At 34.3% G+C, this 22,991-nt stretch overlaps 1 protein-coding gene across 1 annotated transcript in view; it reads right to left on the bottom strand.

The window, feature by feature from the left end:
• LOC145672099 (uncharacterized) overlaps positions 1-22,991 on the bottom strand; it is a 215,842-nt gene that overhangs the window by 51,778 nt on the left and 141,073 nt on the right. The window contains exons 5-6 of the mRNA XM_081741367.1: positions 5,182-5,504; positions 2,113-2,302 (exon numbers count right to left, since the gene is read on the bottom strand). Coding sequence (XP_081597493.1) covers positions 2,113-2,302; positions 5,182-5,504 — 513 coding nt within the window. The remainder of the gene's footprint in view (positions 1-2,112; positions 2,303-5,181; positions 5,505-22,991) is intronic.

Below are 22,991 nucleotides of genomic sequence, written 5' to 3'. Positions count from 1 at the left end.
GAAAACTACTAGCCCACATCCAAAAATAGAAATAATTTAGTTAGCTTCAATATGATATTAGTCGCCCGCACCAATGGAGTGGTGGGTTGGTTATTTCCATACCTGATTTATATATATATATATATATATATATATATATATATATATATATATATATAGAGAGAGAGAGAGAGAGAGAGAGAGAGAGAGATTGAAAGAGAGAGAGAGAGATGCGTTTGTGCGTGTGTGTGTTTGTATGGATAAGCCTGACAAAAAACTTAGAGGATATTTGTAATTCATGAGTTGGGTCTTTGTAGCGACACTGTGAAATAATTAAAATAATTGTTAGTGAGCATTATCTGGAGGTGTGCATAGATTCATATATCATTGAGTTCTCTCATGGAAATGATTTCCTTCAAGGATTTTTTTCACAGTGAAGCTCTTTATATTGTTATCGTCAAACACTTCATGTATCTTGTCCAGGTTCTTTTTTATAGCCAACGCCGGTAATCTTTTTATTTATTCCCACTCTGAAAATCTTCTGGCTGTAATCCGAGAGTTTAAACATTTAAGTAATATTGCTGCTGACCAAACGATACGTATCGTTGGTTTTATAACCAAAAGGATTGAATGTGTGTACTTACACCGAAAAAGAAATGTATTTCTTGATCCTCAGCTGTATCTTACTGTTACATGTTTTACATTGTTTTGACTTTCCCTATTTCTTGGTCTTAGATTTGGTCATATACACTAAATATTCGTGATCTTACGTACGCTCGCCATTTTCGTTGCTTACTTTCTCACTACAAGTGTCTTATTGTTATTATTTTAAATTATTTCATAATCTAACTTGCATTAGTTAAAAATTAATATATGGTTAAATATTCGGTACTCTCTTCACTGCTGAAGCATCGTCACACCTTCCGTCACCTACCTATTTGATTAGCTATTTTTTCAGTAACATTACTACTGTACTCTATGTGAATACAAACTACGCGTCTTATGCCTATCTTCGCGAGAGTACAGTCCTGGGTATACAATCGACTAGTCTTCCATCTCTGGCCAGCCATTTACATAATCCTGACTCGGATACGCTTCAGCAGATACCAGTTTAAGCATTGTCACTTACTACTTGGATCTAAAATTCCCATTCAGATGATTGCATCTTCTCACTGAGCGTTATATTCACTGTTGTAGAATCATCTAGATACTTAAACTTTTGAGAATATTTAGGATTATTTTAATTTATTACATATTGCAACATAACGTCGTTAAGGTGAGGTCATTCTGACTTGTACTCGTGAAGTTGAAATATTTATAATTTTTAAAGTTTTCCCAAGTTAAATATTACGAATAAAACCAGGTTTTGATATATATATATATATATATATATATATATATATATATATATATATATATATATATATATATTAACATTTTATATTCTATAATGTGTTTTCGATCAAAGTTTTAATTTGTAAGGATTACTTTGATGCCTTGTTTAGATAGATTATTGATGATATATCGTAAATATGTTCCATTGAATTTTTAAATTGGCAAATGATTAAAATATGTATTTTATACCGACGGAACAATTACGTCCGTATAAAATACGGCTGCCACTTTCATTAAGGTATAGCAATTCACTTACTTAATCATTTTCTATCTCTAAGAATGTGAAGCTAACCCTTAGGTTATTTATAACGACGTGATTTTTAATCAATGGTAAATTGGTTGCTTTCACTGAAATAAACATTATGGTGTAGAGAACGAAAATAACAAACACAGATATGCTCATTGTCTTTTCTGTAAGTTTTATAACAAAACTAATGTTATTTGTGTTTCAACTTCGTATTGTACTTCATCATTATGCGTATGACACGGATTGTTTACAACAGTTAGACATTTCGAAAAACCAAGTAAAAGTGGATAATACTTATGTATTAAATTTTTACAGTATGAATGTTAATATTATTGAAAGAAGAAAATTTGTTATAACTAACGATGAATGATGACCTGAAGAACTAATATATTATTTGAACAACTTATTGAATAATTTTAACTCTGAAATCTATTGCACTAAATTATCAATAGCGGTAGTATATTTTTTATCATTAGCAAAACAGATCTTACCTTTAGAACTCGACAGGGGTCTTATTGTGTCTCGATACACTCCGATAGCATAATATAGTTGTGGGTTAGTTGACAGACCAGGAAGTTCCATATGCATGACTTTCTTGTTAGACCAATGTACTCTCATACCTCTAGAGTCGTGGATAATAACCACAGTTTGTTGTGTTTGTGCATTCCAATGAGCTGGAGTCTTAAAATGGAAGATTGTATGCTGAGTTTATGTATGTGTATTCACATAAGTTACTAAGTATTAAAACAAAGGAGAGTAATCAAGATTAAACCTATTATTTCCATTATTATTGGTACTAGTAATTATAGTAGTAGCAGTAGTAATAGCTTTGAATGTAGTAATTGTGTCCCAACTTAAGGCTCTCATCTAGGCCTATCCTCACTTTTTCAAAAAATAATAAATAACTTGAAAACAAAGAAGGATATGAAAATGTAGAAAGAAAGCCAGGTAGTATCTGCTAAACGATATGATATGAACGAATAATTGCATTAAAATCTCCGTAAAGTGAATAAATTTGTGCACCTAATAATTATGACTTTAGAAACTACGCACATGAATTTCTCGTCTAGAATAATGTTTGCAAACTGAACGTTCTACATTTTAAACATATTTCATATTCTTAAATATATTAGATTAGATAAGAATTAGAAACAAATTCTTAAATAGAATATTAACTCAAACTTTTTGCCAACAAATAGAAACGCTAGCCCTATATCGCTTTTGCCCAGTTAATTATATCTCAAAATATAAATAATATATAGAACTAGTTCTGCCGGTTGGATATCCCTGTTGGCGCCATAAACGGAAGATCAAACAATAGATTCACATGGCAAATTTTAACATCTATATATCCCCTCTTATTGTTTCAAATTTTCACCTAAAGGTCCTTGACCTTGGCAAAGTTGATCTCGATATTCAATATGACACAGTATTGAGAAAATACATACAATCACTAGCTTTGCTATGCACTCGTTGATTTAAGCGACGTTTTACTTCCATATTGAGTTTGTTAGTTGTTAGTTTATAAACGTCTAAATTAATAAAATATGAAGTAACACCACGGTTTGCTTCCTTATGGTTATTTAAATCATTCCACTACATTCACGTAGCCAACATCAGTCACAATTCACTCCATAAATACACCATAATGGAAGTATGCAATCGTTCGAATTAATGATATGGCCATTTTACTAGCTATCGCTTGAATACTAAATTATGGTATTTGAAAGTATGTATTTTTATTTACATACAGTTCTAAGTAATAATGAAGTAGTGAGTATTTCATGTTTCGTCATTTTAGCTGCTATAACAAAGAGTGTCCAAATTCTGTGATAGTTTTATGGGAAAAACGACTACATCCTCCTTTCCCCACTTACACGCATCATTAACTTTATGTTCGTTGATAAAAATAATCGAATCTATTAAATTGTCCTTGCCAACCTCTTTTGACACATATGGTGCCCATATTTGCAGATATCAATAGTGAGCATAAGTTCCATATGCTCTTACCCTACTAAATTGTGACATTACATACACTTTTATAGTTTTTCTAAATTCTGCCAGCCTGTTTTCGTTGCTGTGAGATCCGTCTTCCTTTTGATAGTAATATTGCCCTGTACCTTTATTTACTTCGAGAGACTTATAACACCACTTATTTGTTATAGATGTTTAACCCATGATTGTAATAACCTTCATAAATGTCTCTAGTATATCGTCATCAATATATATAAATACTGGTACTCGACATTTTAGCCTGCGCGCCTTTGGAGTAGGAAGCCCGGGTTCGATTCCCGATTCCGTAGTTCATGTAGTTCAGATTCTACGTTAAGCATTAGGCCATTTCTTATATAACCTCGCTGTTGAAAGGGAAGTTAAACTCAAACTGAACTCAACTAAATATATTCATATCAAGAATTTGTGATCAGGTAAGTTTAATTAATTGAATTTTGATTGACATAACGAATCCTCCACAAGTTTGAAATAATTTTGAGAAGCATGAACTTTTACGACTTTTATTATTCTTGAGTTGTAAATTGAGTAAATACACTTTTCCCTTTCATGTTCAAGAATGTAAGCAAAGCGTAAATTGCCAAATCAAAGAAAATTACCCACGCGTGAGTTTATGCTAATCATATAACCTGTTATATAATTTAAGCACGAATATAAGAAATATTTCCTTTTGTGATGTAATATTCTGTATATGAAATAATGTCGAAGTAATATAAACATTTCTGTTCACGGATCTTCTTTTACACTTTCAGTCATGCCCATATAGTGTATCTTGGTGCACCCTACCCAAAAACTTTTTTTGTTGTTTGCTTGTAAATGTATTTTATGTCCAAATACTTCTTCTACATAATGAATACATTATTGTAGGCACCTCACACACCGAACTAATTGGGTTTATTACAATTTTCTGCTTCATATTGCGTATTCCTACTTTTTGACCAGAATTTGGTGCCTTCGCTCTACTGTGCGCTGGAAGCTACATTTTTCTCTCCTTGTAAATCATATTTCTGCTAATACTTACTAGAACTGAAAGTGAGTTGTTTTGTTCTTCCTGTAATATGTAGTTGCCCTGTAACACGCTTAAAATGACTATAATGTCGCGCTGCAATTTGTACTTACATTTTTGAATCTAAAAGTTAAAAAAATGTAGTTTCCAATTTAATGGGTTATAGCTACGTGTAGTGCATAATATTATTAGTTAGACATTTTTTAAACACACACAACAATTTTAAACTATTATTTTAAAAGTGGAATGAAAATTAAATACAAATATATATAAATAAGATTTCAACTTACGTGGACCTTGAATTAATACATTTAAATGTAAAAGAATACTCACTTGTTTCTATATAAAATTGCGCTCGAATAGCTGGTCATTGTGTCACGTTATAAATAAGTAAAATATATATATATATATATATATATATATATATATATATATATATATATATATAAGCTAATTCTGCATGGGAAATCAGTTAATTTTACTTCTAAGTAAAGTTGTCAAATGATGCATTTGATATGTTAGCAAAAGCTTGATAATTACTTACTGTAGCGCTCTTAAGTTTTCTGCATTTTCTTATCTTTCCATTGTGTAACAATGCGTCAAAACCTTTGGTACTCTTCGTACACTCAGCTATGAAACTTTCGTTAAGGTAGTTCGTCCATTGACAGTTGAGTTTACCATTCCTGAGAACAATAAGATACATATCGGAGGTAATAAAATCCTCAGTCCTTGATATATATATTTCAATGAATCCATCATTATCCATGATGGTTTGGTACGTGAATGACAAGTCACCATTAAATATTCTAACTGGTGTTCGCGTTCCACCAATAATTAACGGAACCAGTTGTTCTTGTTTAGGTATCCCTGTGAATTAAATGTAAATGTAATATTCAATAAACTGTACAGAAGGATAAAAACTAGTTTATGACATGAAGTAGTATTCACTTACATTCCATATGAAGTGTGTTTAAAAAGAAACCAATCTTCTGCTATAAAATATTTATTCTTAATTGTACATTTTAGGCACTGTCCCCCTCGAACTGTTCCATTCCACTGAAAAAACACAATTCGAAACGTTTCCTCCATTTTTGAAAAGCCTTCTGAAATGCAATTCCTGGGATGTCACAGAGTCTTTTGTCAGATTGGCCTGAATACCTTCTGTGGTTTGGAAACGACGCCCCTTTCACATGGTTTCAAGTTTCTGAAATAGGATAAAGTCGTCTAGGGCTGGGTCAAGGGCACAACGGAGAGGGTGAGTTTTGTTAGATTACTACTGACAAGAAGCTACACCTCAGCTGGCTCACTGTCATGATTCAACATTCAAGTCTGATGTTCCCACAACTCAGGACCCTACATGTACAGATCATTCCCCAAACGCGCTAAAATTCCCTGGCAGATTTCCTTGTTTACCATCAGACATCGTTGTAAACTCCGCATCAAAAACTTGTGACCCAATATACACCTTCTTATCCCATAATCATTTCAGGTAAGGAGACCCCCTCTCTCTCCTCCTTTCTTCTCTCCTATAGTAAAATTAGCTAACAACATGAGCGCAATTCTTATTTCAAACTTCACAAGTATTAGTTTCGATAAAATGAAATAACAAAACCGACACGAAACAAGATTCATAGGTTGATGTAGGGAGAAATTGAAACACACACAATGGAAAATTGAAACCAATGGATGTCTATGACACAGAGATTCATAAATGAGACAGAGAGAGAGAAAAGGATAGAAGAAGAAAAAGAAAAGGGAGAACATATAAAATTGTGGAATTCAAACGTAATAAAAAATAAATCTAACATTATAAATTTCCGTTTCCAGAAATCCAACGGTAATATAGAAATATTTTTTGTTTTTACATATTTTTTTAGAACTATTCGAATATATAGAGGATGTCTTAAACATGCATTATGTCACTTTCACAATAGATAGCATACTCAATTTCAAGTAGAACTGTAGATCTCCGAGACACATTTCGGATAATTTCAAAATTTAACATACATGTTTTTTTCCCCCCACGGGGTTCTATTGCAAATTCGTTAGTGTTCATTGGACGTACTGTTCCAAAATTCATTCTACATACCAATTCTACATTCTACTTTCATTATACATTCTAATATACCCAGTAGATGGCGTTGGTCATATCATCCATTTCAGACTACTAATGCAAACTGAGCAAAGCAGCAAAAAAAAAAAAAACGAAACGAAAGAAAAGAGAAAGAAAGAAAGAGAAAATTGAAAAGTTCTATTTTACTGCTAAATTACTATCAGAAATGCCCTATATTGAAAGTTCAAACTGTATTATAACGAAAAGTTACAAATGTTGGAAAGAAGAACTTTATGTCCCTCATAGATGTATCATGTTTAAAATTTCTACCTGAAAAAGAAAAACACAGTGAATTATATAAATAGGATGGGAACAAATTTTGTATCTAATGTAAATATAATTTTGTTTTCAAATAACCAAAGAGATCTCATTTTCTAGTCTTTTCCGAAGAATTACCTGTTACGAACATTTAGCATTGATTTCATACCTTCCGGATATAACGTAATTTGCACAGATAGTATGAAGACGTTAAGAGCTCAAACGGATTACCGTGCCAGTCGCATGATGGTGGTTAGGTTATAGACCAACACTGAGTCGAGGATTCAAATAGTGACCTGGTAATTCGACTGTGACTCGGTAATCCTGAGGATTGAAAATATATTTTATTTATTCCCTTGCGTTTAAACAGCATTTCTGTCAGAGATGACCATAACTGGAAATGTTATCCCCAGAGCACGAAAAACACGACGCCGAAGTTAACAGTTAATTAGATTCTCCATACCAGGTATATCGGGCACTTGCTCAGTTTTAACTTTGGAAAAAGAAGTGCGTGAGAGAGATGGGGGGAGAAGTGAAAGATGCAAAAACAGGGCAGGGAAACTTCAAGGCAGAAAAAGAAAGAAGGGCCTACATATCATTACAATGTATGATATAGAACGCACACACTGTTTATTTGAATTTTATCGCCAGTGATGCCTTGTAAGTTCAACATCAGAAGATAAATTTCTGCAGCCATTATTTTATGCGAAAAATTCATACTACCTGATGGGGAATCGAACCTAGATTTTCCATTTGGAAGTGTGGCACGTTACCACTACACCACCGATTGGTCTACAACTTTGTTTAACAACTGGTGTAGTGTTTCCTTCTGATACCGATAACAGGAAAAGTGTATCCTGCAGTTCAGTGATGTCTTTGCAATGTTCTGGTAACTCCCTTACCCTTTCCCAACCAGTATTCGTAAATCGTCTCAATCATGGTACAGGTGCTTGCTAACACATTCTTATGTATTGCTTGTCCAGTAGGATAAGTCGATTAGTCACAATCAGTTTGTAAAAAGTTTAACTTTGATGTGAACAGGATTAAAACCTACGTTCGATCGCTCTATTATTCATAAGGTCATTACGTTACTCCCACACTATCATGTCATCTGAAATTACAAGCCAAATATTACTTACTTTAGCCCTGATCGTGGAACGACCCGGCTTCTTCCTGTAACGTTATTTGCACCAAAGTGCATATCGAAATTAATTTATTCGACGGCCTAGAGAGAAATTAATGTCCACTGATAAAGGAAAAACATACAATCGAGGAAAAAATAAACAAATAAAATATATTTTGCAGTAATTTCGTCATGCAAGTTCAAAGTACGCAAATAATAATAATAATAATAATAATAATAATAATAATAATAATAATAATAATAATAATAATAATAATAATTATATTATTATTATTATTATTATTATTAATAATAATATTATGACCTTTATTATAATATTGAAAGTAACTGTGCTTGCGGCTTCTAATCTTTTAAAGAACCTGACCGATCTCGATCAAATTTTCAACACGATAAGGTTCGGTTCTGGGAAGCTTTTTATCATTTCATTTTAGCGGTAAATCTTAGGGTTAGGTGAAGGGGAGGAGGGTTGATATATAAAAATGAATAAAACGTAATAACTCTTGAACGCGTTCATACTATCTGTGCAAATTAAGTTATATTCGGAAGAGATGAAATCAATGCCTGATGTATGGAACATATAAATCTTCGGAAAAGACTAGAAAATCATAGTTCTTTGGTTATTTGAAAACAAAATTTTATTTGTACTAGTTCGACACAAAATTTGTTCCTATCCTATTATTCAATGTGTTTTTCTTACGTTGAAATTTGAAAGATGCTGCATCTATGAAGAGCATAAAGTTCTTCTTTCCAACATTTGTAACTTTTCGTTAGGATACAGTTTGTACACTTAACATAGGGTATTTCTGATAGTAATTTAGCATTAAATTAAACTTTTCAATTTTCTCTTTCTTTCTTTCTTTCTGTTTTCTTTTTGTTTCGATTTTTTGCTGGTTTGTTCAGTTTGCATTAGCAGTCTGAAATGGAGCATATGACCAACGCTACCTACAGGGTATATTAGAATGTAGTTTGGAACAGTACGTCCAATGAACACTAAGGAATTTGCAATCGAACCACGCGGAAACAAAGCATGTGTGTTAAACTTTTGATATTATCCCAGATGTGTCTCAGAGATCTACAGTTCTACTTGAAATTGAGTATGTTATCCATTATGAAAGTGTCATAATGAATGTTTAAAACATCCTCTGTATATTCGAATAGTTCTTAAAAAATATGTAAAAACAAAAATTATTTCAATATAACTGTTGGATTTCTGGAAACGGAATTTAATAATGTTAGGTTCTTTTCTTACTACGTTTGAATTCCACAATTTTATCTGTTCTCCTTTTTCTTCTTTCCTTCTCTCCTTCTTCTCTCTGCCTCATTTATGAATTTCTGTGTAATAGACATACATTGGTTTCAATTTTCCATTGTGTGTGTTTCAGTTTCTCCCTGCATCAACCTATGAATCTTGTTTCGTGTCGATTTTGTTATTTCATTTTATCGAAACTAATACTTGTGAAGTTTGAAATAAGATTTGAGCTCATGCTGTTAGCTAATTTTACTATAGGAGAGAAGAAAGGGGGATAGAGAGGGGGTCTCTTTACCTAAAATGATTATAAGATAAGGAGGTGTATATTGGGTGGCATACTTGCAAGGCGTTAGCTGTCGCATTTTTTGATGTGGAGTGTTCAACGTCCTGATATAAAATGTTTTCCCATTGAAAAACACAACCAACATCACCTCGATCTTTGACCGATACATATGTGCTTTTTTGGTAAATGAGAACGTTTTTCCACCAACTGCAACGAGTGCACCTTCTGTCAACATCGTAGCCATAAATGTTTCTCATAGCTTGTTATGACGGTCTTAGAAAAGTCCTCATTTTCATTAGCACTTGTTGGCTGATTTCTGCACTCGTGTCTTTTTGATTTTAGTCAACACACGCAGAACGAATTTTGCACTAAACTATGCACCTGAAATTTTAAAATAAAATTTGATAGCATGATCCTACGTTCATGCCCACTTCGTGACCAACTTCTCGAACAGTTAATGACGATTCGCACCAGTCAGAGCACGAACTCTCCTCACATGATTATCACCCGTTGGGCCGACCCATATTTTGTCTTGTTAAAAACGCCTAAACCATTCATAGTACAGCGTTCGACTCATACAATCCTCTCCTTATGCTTGGCTAAGCAAATAAAATGTCTCTGTAAAAGGTTTGCACAGTTTGTAGCAAACTTTCATACACAGACGTTCTTCTTCAAGCTTTTTTATGTTTACTTCATCACTAATCCCTGAACAGCTTGAGCACCTGTTCACTTCAGGGGCTTTACCTTGGCAACTAATGGTCAGAGCGAAACACAGTAAACAGTAGTTTCTTGTCTAACTCTGCCCTAGGCGTCCTTAGTAGTCGAGCTGCGCCGTCTTGAATGGTCGAGGCACTATTACAAAAGTTCAGTTTCTTTCTGAACAAAACTCGAATTTCATTATTTATTAGAAATAAAATAGAAACACGAAATTATGTAGTTATTAGTAAATTGAATAACCACTCTCCACTTATATTTATAATATTTTTATTTATATGATTTAATTATTTATCGCATGCATTTCGCCGTCATTATTATACTTTAATTACTACTCAATATTTTATAATTATCATCAAGGGAATGATAAATTTTATGAGAAAATAATATACTTTTAACTAAATACTTAAACAATAAAAAAGGTTATATTTACTTCTGGTTAATTATTTCTCAATTTGGTTGGTTCCTATTAAAGGCCATGTGTTTATTATTTATGTTTACAAGAGATTTGAAATTTAGGTAAATATTGGGGAATCGGCTGGTTATATTTTAGAGCGGGTAGCAATCCTATATATTTGAAAATAGTTAAGAACACTTTGTATTCTATGTTGTTCATTGTTTAGAACTGGAAAAGATTAACTAGTTTTGCACATCATCGTCGTTTGATTTATCTATCCTTAGTGTTATAGTATTTTCAGGACACGCAGTTAATTTTGGTATAAATCATTGGTAGAATAAAAGCTTTTTTTTTTTTAGATATATATACGTTGACCTAAGGGCATAATATTAGATTTAGCTATTGATGTTAGATGTAACGTACACAGCACTGAGCCTACAACAAATTGAACGACATATGCATGTGCACTAAAAGTGGATTTCTGATATTTACGAAATGACTTATAAGCCGCAGACACTATTTAGATCATCAGGGGATTTTTCATCATCCGAATTCATTGTATATTTGTAAGATTGTAAATCATGAATTGAAGAGCTGAAATATACATGCTGAGGAGTCTTCTGCCACCAGTGACCCACTTCATTTTTCACTACGTTACATGGGCTATATCATTCAGTTAGCCAAACCCCCGTTGTTTCACTTCTGGCACACTACCCGTTCTCTTGTTGTACGAATTTCGTTTAGTTTTCTTCTCAGGTTTTCGATGTAACACGGTATTGTTCAAGGCAGTTGCTAACGAATAAAACTGGTCCTGGGCGTTTGTGGGTTAACTCCAAATAGTTGATAATTCGAACAAAAATGCATTTCCTTTTAATACTGTACTGAAGACAATAGCAAACATTAGTGTGTGATATGACTTTAAGGACTGTTTCATTGGATACTATAAAATAAGACAGCAATAATTTTTAAGGTTAGAAAGATTCCAAACAGAGGAATGCCGTTTCCATTGTTTTACACTTGTCTAGACGCAGCTGTAACGAAAAATGAGACGAAGATTAGTTCCTGTGATGATGGTAGAGCAAATGAAGACATATAGACAATGAGTAAAGCAGCGTGTGTCAACCTCTCTGATTTCTTCAATATGGTGGAGAATTTATGAAAAATTACTGAATGTAAACCACATACTATTAATGATGTATTTCATTCAATGAATGAAGTTAAAGATTTTGATAACCACGTAATGGAATCAAATCGAAACAAACAATAATCACGGATTTGGTGTCCTGTATAGACTGAGATTCTTCTTCTTTCTCACGGCAAACGTTTTCACTAGAACATTTACAACTAGCTTATGCGCAGTTTGTTAGCATAATGAGGGACAATTGAGACACAAAGTTGATAAACCAGAAAAAAAATTGGAAAGAATTCGGCAATAAAATAAAAATTCATGATGTATGTTATGATGATAAAAATTTGTGACTAATTTTCAAGAACTTACATGAAAATATGTTTCCAATGAAGACCATATATGCGAGAGAAAAAAGTACGTTATTGTGAATCAATCATTTATGCTGAAATACTGGGAATATATTTACAGTTATTATTTTGTAAGCTAACAAATAATGCAATACGCCTATAGAGATATCTCCAATCAAGACCACATTTTTGTTAATATGCCGATCTGTTATAAATATTGCTTTAAAGGACGGTATAAGAAAATCATCTCAGCCAGGATTGTAACTCTGTGAAGGTACACTGTGGTTAACGAAAGTGCATTTAAACATAGATACGTATAGACGTTTTCTCTTTCAAAAACAATTTCGGGGAAAATAAGAATATTGGTCGTAGCTAATAAGATCTAGTTAAGGCTTCGGGATAAAGACAAAGCAACATTCACTATCTCGAGATATGTTTCTTTTTCGCTAATTTAGTTGCAAAGTGGGTTAGGATTGTATGGCCGCACCCTCAGTTATTGCATTGATACCAGGTTGACGTGAAACCAGCATAAACCATATTTATATTATTTTTTAAATTTATTATCATTAAATAAGATATTAAATCATGTAAAATATTAGAAATACCCGCGAGGCCCTGCACAACTTTCTATTTGGTTCAATATTCGTGAAATGCCTGATATTTAACATGCAATATCTTGCAAACGGTACAAGCTATGGTAAAACACACTACACAAATGAACATCTGAGAAAATTGTACATGAATCTGGTGCATAATTTGCACTTATTCTCATTCGAAGAAAGGAAAGTTGAATCCAATCTGGCGGATCCAAGACGGCGCCCTGGTGGATAACATGGCATCAGAGAAGCAGTACTTGATTGAATTTGTTTTGCATATGCCCACATTCATGTCCAGTTACATCTAAACAAACTAAAGCGATTTTGTGTCCGAGCTTTGTAGTAATGTGTTATTGATTGCCGGATATATGGACTCCCATCAAAGTGCAACTATCGATATCGGCCGCTAAATTAGTACAATACAAATTAGGCCGCGGGGAATTTTGCATTTGAATCAATTTTACACGAATCCCGAGGGGACACGAATGTACCATGTAAGTGACATCACCTATGTACGAGTTATATATTCTTGCGACTAATTAATGGTCCACTTAACCTATATCAATTAGCTTCTTTTCAGACCTGCACCTCTTAGTGTGCATCTTTATACTAAATTTCGGTTCGATTGGGTGGGTGTTTCTTGCTACAGAGAAGCTACATTATTCATTCCATGGCAGAGATGTTCTAGAATCAGCAATTTTGGTATGCCGTCTTACGAGGGGTGCCTCAAAAGTTTTGAGCCTTGAGGGAAATATTAGAAGTACAGATTTGGTAATGCCTTTATTTTTCAACATAATCCCCTTGGACAGTAGCATATTTGCTCTAACGGTGCTGCAGTGCTCCGATCCCAGTAGAAAAAAGTACCTTAGATTGTGCCTATAGAGACTCCTCCATTGATGTCATTACGTCATTATCGCTTCAAAACGTCGTCCTGATAGAGCTGATTTTAGATTGGGGAACAAGGGGAAGTTTGAGGGGCCAGATCTGGAGAATAGAGTGGATGAGAAACTAGTTCAAAGCCGCATTTGTAAATAGTAGCCCTGGCAACTGCTGATGTGTAGCCGGGAACACTTTCGTGATGGTAGAAAGCGCCCCTGAACTTCATTTGTGGCCTTTTTTCCTAAATTTGCACTCGAAGTTTTTTCAAAAGGTCACTATAGTACTGTTCTGTGATGGTGTGACCCTTTGTAGGTAATCAATGATTATCAGACCGTGATTATCAAAAAAGCAGAGGCCATCACTTTGCCAGTGGAGGGGATTACCTTTGCCTTCTTTGGGGTAGGGAAGGAATGGTGTTTGAATGGTTTGGATTGCTGTTTTGTTTCTGGGTTTTAGTGGTGTACCCAACACTCGTCCATAGTGGTGAATCGACAGAGAAGATCGTCCACATCACGTTTCAAATTGTCCACAGATAGGAGATACTGAGTGCGTTTTTGTTCGGAGTGAGAAGACGTGGGACCAATCGAGCAGAAAGATAAACCAAGCTCATTCTTCAGATTATAATCTGCTTTGTCTTGTGATATGCCCAGCCTGTTTGCTATCCTTAGCGTTGACAACCGGTGATCTTCCATGATCATTTCAAGTACCAGGCCAATGTTTCCAGTGGTGGTTTCAACTGATGGTCTCCCAGATCTCGGCTCATTTTCAACACTCTCCCTACCACGTTTGGGGTTTTGCACCTATCTTTTGATGGTGGCATATGTAGAGGGGGATTCATCTACGGTATTCAGCATATCCCGGTGGATCTCAGACGCCGACATTCCTTTTATTTGTAGATACTTGATGATTGACCTCTACTCGATCTTTTTCCATTTCCCAATTTCTGCCATCTCACCCCACTTTTAATAATTATTATTACATTTAATTTTAGAACTACTGGCCCTATAAGTTGGTTCTAGTCATCCTACCTACACTAGGCTGCCCTTAAGTGCCCAACTTTGGCATTACATAGAGAGAGAGAGAGAGAGAGAGGACGATGGGTAATAGGAAAAGAAAAATTGAAAAATTAAATAAGTTTTTCACAGCTACATGGAGAGTAAGTTCTAACCTTTTATTCCATTACGACAAATTTTATAGAAACTCCTGTCCCTGTTCTTTGTATGTCTAAATATAAAGTTTGTTTCTTGGTTTTTAATCCTAAGCCGGAGAGCAATGGATACTGCAAGTTTAGCACCAATTGTATCAATTTTTCTAGGCTAGACTCTAAAGCCCAAAACGTAACCGAGACCAGTTTGGTGTCAATCGGTAGGCTCTGGATAGCTGGTATCCAAATTGAGAAATGTGAAAATTTTACATTCTCTTTCGTACACAAACGAAGGGTTTTGAGTCCACAAATGTGCTAAAACGACGAGTTGGCTCTTTGCTAAACTAGATACGGCATATCTCACACTTCCGTTTATGCAGAAATGAACCTTTTGCGTCCAGAAACGATAAACTAATGGTTGAGACAATGTTGATAACATTTGCAATTGTTGGGGAGAGGCTGGCTCCCAAACTAGATATGTCTATATCTCACATTTTCGTTGGTACATAAGCGGAAATTTTGCGTAAACAAAGTGCGCAAAGAATCCACTAACAATTGAGGAGCTTAATTTAATATGGGGGTAAGCAAGATTATGCCCTTTTTGCATCAAAGGCATAAATATTTTTATCATGCTGGTTTTACCTCCTGTAAAAATTTCAACTCAATTCTAGAGGTCAGACAACTCTTTGAATTCAGAGGAATATCAGCCAGAGTAGCGTGAAAACAATAACACTGCATTTACCTCGTGAAAAACTGTTCAGTTCCATCCCAACACCACACTGTAGTTGCGTACCGTACTAATTTTGCCTAAATGACTTAAGTAGTGAATCTGGAAATGAAAGGCAGAAAAGGAAGAAGAGAAGAAATAGTATTAAAGAATATAAGAGATCTATTGAAATTCAGTGATGGAAATGCAGTTTTGAGAGACTTTAAGAATCATTTCATGGCCTATCTATACCCAAAATTTAAGAGTAAAATTTCTGTTCAAACTTCAATCATATATAAGAGTGCAGTGGTCTACTAACGGTACGGATGTAGCATCAAGTAGCTAAATGTCATTGTATAAGCCATTTCAAATTATCGAGAAACCATATGCTGAAAATAGAGTGCTATTATTGACACCAGTAACATAATCAAGAGTAAGAGCCTCCTAATTATCTTATGTTAGAAGTCTCTGTCGTTTTTTTGCGAGATCCTGTTAAAGCATGATATGAGCATGTTTTGTCCGAGATTGTTCTGAAAAACAATGAAAGAAAATTCGGAAAGTGATTATGTTCCGCATGACAGTGAGGGTGACTAAAAACACAGGGCACTGACAAGCGTTACAAGTAGTTTTCGTCTTATATATTCTCATAATATATTACTTTTTCTTTCTAAGAGTTACTAAACAGCAGCCGTTTATTAATATCTAATTAATTAACTTTTAATTTTAGAGAAAAGTTTTGATGCTAGTGGTTTGATGCAAAAAGGATGTATAACACCAGTTGCTTTCTTAACAAATACATTTAAATAAGAAGCTATGTACAATGTTAAAAACGTATACTATCTTGATTAACATGTTATTTACCAATAACGGAAATAAAACACTGCATATTATGTTGTTTTATGTACAATAAACACTACTTAAATTTTCAACATTGTTTTTTCTCGAATTGCATATTTCGGACTATCGCCCTTATTGCATGGAACTCCTCAATTGTGAGCAGTTTGGTGTCAATTAACGTTAGATGAGGCTATGTCAATATTTCAAATTTCGAGTTGTGCACAAGCGTGCATAAACGATGCAATAATGATTGAGACCAATTTCAAACAATTTGGCGTGGATAAGGGGATGAAGTTAAGAGAGCCTCTCATATTAATTTTCGAATAAATAAAATTGATTTGTGCACAAACGCCAGTTTTCCACCGAGAAATTATTTCGTTGAAATTTTAAAGAAGTGAGAGAGGAGATTGTTAATACGTCAAAGTTTGGACAATTTGAACCTGGTTCCTGTCCGCTTGCAATTAGATTTAAAAGTGTCCACTCTGTATATAACACCTTTCTTTACTTAGTCCATGGAATCACAGAGAATGTTCAATAATGGAGCGTAGCATAATGAATACTCATTCGAAGCATAATTCGTAGTCGTCTCATTCTAATATAATGAATACTTGAAAATGTTGTATTTCCATACTTTTTCCTGGTATATCTGCAATCAAAGCGACATTAAATGAATATAGTAGTATATATTGAACCACTTTTATCCCTTAATGTTATAGTAGTAGAATTGTTTTTAAAACTCTATGAAATACCAATACATTACTTCTCAGAGATAAGCATATTTCCCTGATATTTTGTCTAGTAATATATATATCATGGTATTAACATAAAATATCTGTAATTTGAGACTTTCTATTAGCATGTTTTCTGCATAAAATACGTACTTATTACAATAATTTGTTTAAATTACAATTATATAATATTGAAACATTTTTAAAGATGCTTAAAATAACTTGTTTTTCCCTTACTAAGTGAGAAGTGAAGTCGAGTAACTTTATAATCTTCTTTGCAAGTTTGTATGCAATAGATTCACGTTTCTCGAATTAATTTAATCATCGTACTGATTACTAACAGTTGAAACGGAAAAAGTCATGAATTAAATATTAACTCAAAAAGTAAATTTTATAATGTTATGGGACGAATTTTGATGCCCGGTGCTTTCAGTGTACGACCCTGTCCATAATTACTCTATAAACGAGAATTGAACATTTAAATTCTGAATGAGTAAAGTTAGAAGAGCATAAACGAGAAACAGTAACATTTATATACACGAAAATCGTGGATGAGTTATAACACAGGAAGTTGCAGACAAATTATAAATTCACTTCTGCAAATTTCAAATGACGACTTTCAAATAAAAGAAAATTAATATTTAAAAAAAAAATGAGGTAATAGCAGGTAAAGAGTCGCTCACTCAACACAATATCGGAGTGACACAGCGATAAAGAACATCATTTTTCTGCTGTACTGGAATAAAAATCAAAAGTGTCCGAGCTCGACCCTCAGTCGAGTTTCGTGCACAGTAGAAAGAGCTATGAAAGAGGATAATAGATTGCTAATGTACGACATAGCTAGGGCGTATTTCACTGGATGAACGCAGAAGTAACACTGACTAACTATATACATAATTTGTAACTAATGTGCAATTATTGGCGGGTCGCTGAAAACCCGTGTCTGTAATAACCAGAGGTCCTCGGTTGAATTACTGGCGAAGCATAAGTAGCCCTAAAATGAGTCACAACCGACGAACTGAGATGCATAGATTTTACATCGGATGTGTAATGAAAGGCACAAGGCAAGAAATGTGTTGGAGAAATAGATACGGATATTTAATTTTCGTCATAAGAAATGATGGCTATCTCTAATGCTTTGTGGACAGAAAGAAACATGGTTTAATAAACGCTAATTACAGTACATGTATAAGATGGATTTAATTTAAATTCGGTTAGCTGCAAATTGTTAGAAACGACTTACTTTTTATTATTAATTTCTATAATACAATCCTGATACGAAATTGGAATACGGAAGTAGAATTTTCTCTATCTTTCATTCTATTCTTTACCTCTTCCTCTACGGAGACATGTTCAATGTCAAAACGAAGCCGTCTCCCTCCACAAGAGGCGAGAGAAAAGACAAAATACTTTGTTTCCTGAGTACATAAGATTTGGTTCGCCGCCCGGCGCGAGTCACCGAAGTAAGAAAGACTTCGAGAATCTTACAGGGAGGAATTCGTAAGTGCGTTTGCGTCAGTTGTCACACAGTGAGTTGAATAATGTAAATTAACATAAGTTCGCGGGCGATTACTGAAAATACAATAAGACAGGTAAAATACAACCATGTTCGATAGTTTGGAGACGACAAAATCGGTGCTAAAAACACATACCTCTCTCCCTGGCGAGGAAGAAAATTCCGGTCTAATTACTGGTCAAGGTATGGATTTTTGAAATTTAAACATTTTTGTGAAAAACTTTGGGCGTTAGATGGTTGACTAGAGAGCCTGTTGTTTTTCGATTCCGGCTATGACATTTGCCGACGATGTTATAATATGCGATATATTCGCTCAGGCTGAAATCTAGCTAATCTGGGGGAAATGTAAAATTCTCTGTACACTCGGATATCGTAGTCTAGAATTAGTCTAACGTAGTTCGTTAGTGCGAAGGCCATGACCTGGTAAAAATAGGAAGCTAACTGAATTGCATTCCGAATATCAATTAAGCATGGTTTTAGTTGAGTATGTCGAAACCTGAAGTCTAACGATAATTTTACCATTTCTATATATTTTTCACGAATTATAGGATGTAGTCTTGGAACGAAGTGTGACTTAAGTGATCTCTTTCGGTAGTTTTAAAGTATAGCTATTGGCATCTATAATAATATTATTCAAGGCGTATTTACATTTTCCAGTTTTCTTGGTCAATTTTGCGATTTGTTTTAATTTTTTCCCTTACCCGGAACTTAGATTTTACACCAGCTCCCAATATCTTTCTATGGTAATTAACTTCAATTGTTATGTGGAACACAATTAACAGTAATTATGAATGAAATTGGATTTTCCCTAAAATCCCAAGTGTCTTACGACAATTCTGATCTTTTTTTTTAAATCTTGGTTTTCTGAAACCTTAACATTAGTCGTAAAGAAAGCCCTAGAATATCTTGGTTAGTTAAACATATATCATTCTCCAAAGAAACTCATGATCAGAACGAAATATATATGAGCTGTACGAAATCGCTGGTGCTTAGATTAATTTGATTTCATGTAGAATTCCTATTTTTCGACATCAGTAACCGAACTCACAGTATAAATTTGATTTTGGTTTCCTCTAGCTGATGATGAGAGAATGATATCTAAAGGACTAAAAATGCCTGATGGGGACGAATTTACTGTAATGAAAAGTATACACTTAGAAATGGATTATTCTCGGCTGTAGTCGAGTAGTCTGTAGTTACTTCGTTCTTATGTTTTACTAATAAATCGATCTAATCGTTGAGTTGAATTTAATTCCTAGAAAGACCCCTTTGAAATGTCGTAAGAGGAGAGGACGTAAATTTCTTTTCTAGGTTTTGGTACATTCTGCATGAAGATAAAATAATTAAATACCGGAGTAACGATCGCCCAAATCCTTCTGTCGCCAACTATAATAATTGTTCCATCCCTTCTGGTTTCCTGACGGTGCATGATGGAAGCCAGTTCTATTAAAGGATCCTATAAGCTTCGTCTTTTATCGAAGTAAGATTCTATCGCTTACAATAGAACAATCTATCGACTGAAGTCGAGATATACCAGAACTTTCTTGATCCAAGTATCATTCAAGCTACGGCATGTGAATATTTTTATCCATATTGTACGAAAACATAAAAACACGCAACAGTAAGAGGTTCAAGATGCGATTTTGCATACTGAAGTTTAACTTTAATCGCTTTTATACAAAGCAGCAATTGAGTATTCAAGTTTCCGGGCCACATTTCTCAATTATTATAAAGGAACTTAGAAAGCCTGATCGTTTTAGAACTTTATGTCACTAGAATGAAGCACATAAGACTGTAGTAATTGTGACTCAAGAAAACTCGAGTATTGAACATCTTATAAATGTAGTCATATAAGCAAAACAACGGCATCAAACTTACAAGGCCCAACACTTTCTGTGGACAACTAACAATTACATTAATTTTAATTAAAATATAAATTATCTAAGGATTATGGCTGTTGTAGCTAGATGGTTTTGTAGTCGTTGAGATATTTTCATGATACTTGGAAGTTACAGCTTCAAAATGAGTCGTAAATTCACCCCAGTTTAAAATAACATTAGTTGCAAACCAATAGATTTCCCTTAAAATTGCAGGATCTGAGTTGGTTATTATAACAATATATATTACATAAAGTTACCACCGAAATTGTGTATCCACCTATGTATTATTATATTGTGAAGATAAGAGTATTCAGACACATAATGATACATTTTATATCGGACTTTGGGACATTTTATTTTAAAATTCTTTGCAGCAAAACGCATAATCGTTTATTTAAAGTTGAACCACATTTTTGTAAGTTCATTTACTCTTCTTACAAGGAAGTTTACTTGCTGTTTGTTAATTCCTTAAACACGTGTAATTCATTAATCAATAATAACGACAGATTGTTTCCCTGTCAGCATTCCTATCATCACCTCACCTTTGGTTGATCTATGAGCACGAACTTTTCATCGAGATTGAAGAAGTCAACGACCCAGGTTATAACCCGCAAGGGACATCGAATAGAAAACATTGAGAGACTTTTGGGAAGAGGTAGTCCGGATCGTATGAGACACGAGTCAATATGTAGGAGCACGAGCTACAGTTCCGAGTTTACGAGAAGTTTATCTTGCTCTAGCCTAGTCTTAGCTAATTTTGTCTTTGGCTTAGCTAATATCAATTTCGTACCAAATTTACCTATTTAATGATCAATTGTGAACTGCAAAAATGTGTTATATGAACGATTATCAAGTCCATATAAAGTGTTCTGGGCGTGATCGACTACATGAAAAACTGGATTTTACCTATGCATTGTGTATGCACATTCATGTCCTTATTTAAGTACAAAGAATACTATCTCACCTTAGTATTAAGAGCAAACAACAATTTATTGTTTATCTGAGTACAGCAATATTTCATAAATATTGCGACGTTAGATGGAGAGCTCGAAACAGCAAACAGCATGGAATTTGTAATAAAAAGTCAAGGCTATTTCACCTAGGGATGGTTCGGAAAATCCTCCGATATGGGTTTGATACCTCTGTGCTAGAAGTCTGTTATGGCGATCTTTCTTTACTTACTCTTCCATTCCATCTCAGCTGACCGGCTCTAATAAAACTCATATCTAGCTTCATTCATGAATGCTATCATTAGATCCCTAAGTTCATAACTCTAATCGAAATAACTGGTAATTCATGTGAGGAAAGAATCTCAATTAGCTTTTTAGGGCGGTTGGTGTCAGACGTGTGCCATACGTGGAATCATTACATGTATAGCACTTCAGTCTCAAACAATTTTACCTTAGACCTCATAGGGTATAGATTGAAGGAAAGTGACGAGAAACTTTTAGTAACAAAGTGAGTTTATCATAATAACAAGAAAAGGAACCCGATGATAGAGAAAAGGCTACAAAAGTTACAGAGAAAGGTCTATAATACAAATTAGGCCACAAACTTCAGAATATAGGAAAAATTCATAATATGTGTAATGTGAAAACACTGAATTAACCGTGTTGTTTGACTAGCTGAAATACTTAATTAGTACTTAATTTAAAATACTTAAATAGTAGGAGTCAATTTCGTCAATACCAAGGGTAATAAGGAAATTTGGAAGGAAAGAATACAGAAGTAATAAGATCGAGCGGGTCCTAATCTCAAGACCGGTACGGTAAAATGGCTAACTTCAAGAAGGTCTTTAAATGATGTAAAAAGTCCTATGCTAGATCACTAACCTCCTACATGTTCTAAGTCTCATGCTGCCACAGCGTTTAATTCAGACCATCCATGGATCTTTGATGCTGCACAGAGTACAACTGGCTGGTAAACTTAGAAAATTACCATCAATCGATCTTTATTGCTGCACAGGGTGCAAATGGTAAAATTGTGCTGGTCTATTGGGACTATTTTAAGCGAACAAGACCTGCATCCGAACCTACTGATTCCTCACACATGCAGATTTCTCCTGAAGGTTAAGCAACATATTTTATAGGCACTGAGTTCCTCTTTACTGTGGTGGACAGAAGGGAGTGGGAGAGAGCATTCATTCTTTGTTCTTTTTCTTCTTTTTGTCTTTCCACTTCTCCCATATTGCTACCACGTCACATTGATGATATTCGCTGACTTCCGCCGAGCTATTTCTCCGGATGGCACGTAGCTTGTTCCCGCAACCACGTGATAAAAGCTACTTTAGTTGTAGTTAGAGTAGTACCTTCTATATTATTCTTACAACTATGGTTTCCTTTAAGTTTCCATTGCCCCGTACCACATAATATCAGACCTGCCAACGGCTCAGGACACAACTTGGTCGATGTAAATTGCATTATTAAAATCACAA

This window comes from Thermobia domestica, chromosome 15, assembly GCF_964235325.1.
Source record: "Thermobia domestica chromosome 15, izTheDome1.hap1.1, whole genome shotgun sequence".
Lineage (NCBI taxonomy): Eukaryota > Metazoa > Arthropoda > Insecta > Zygentoma > Lepismatidae > Thermobia > Thermobia domestica.
This window is presented reverse-complemented; position numbering and strand designations above follow the sequence as displayed.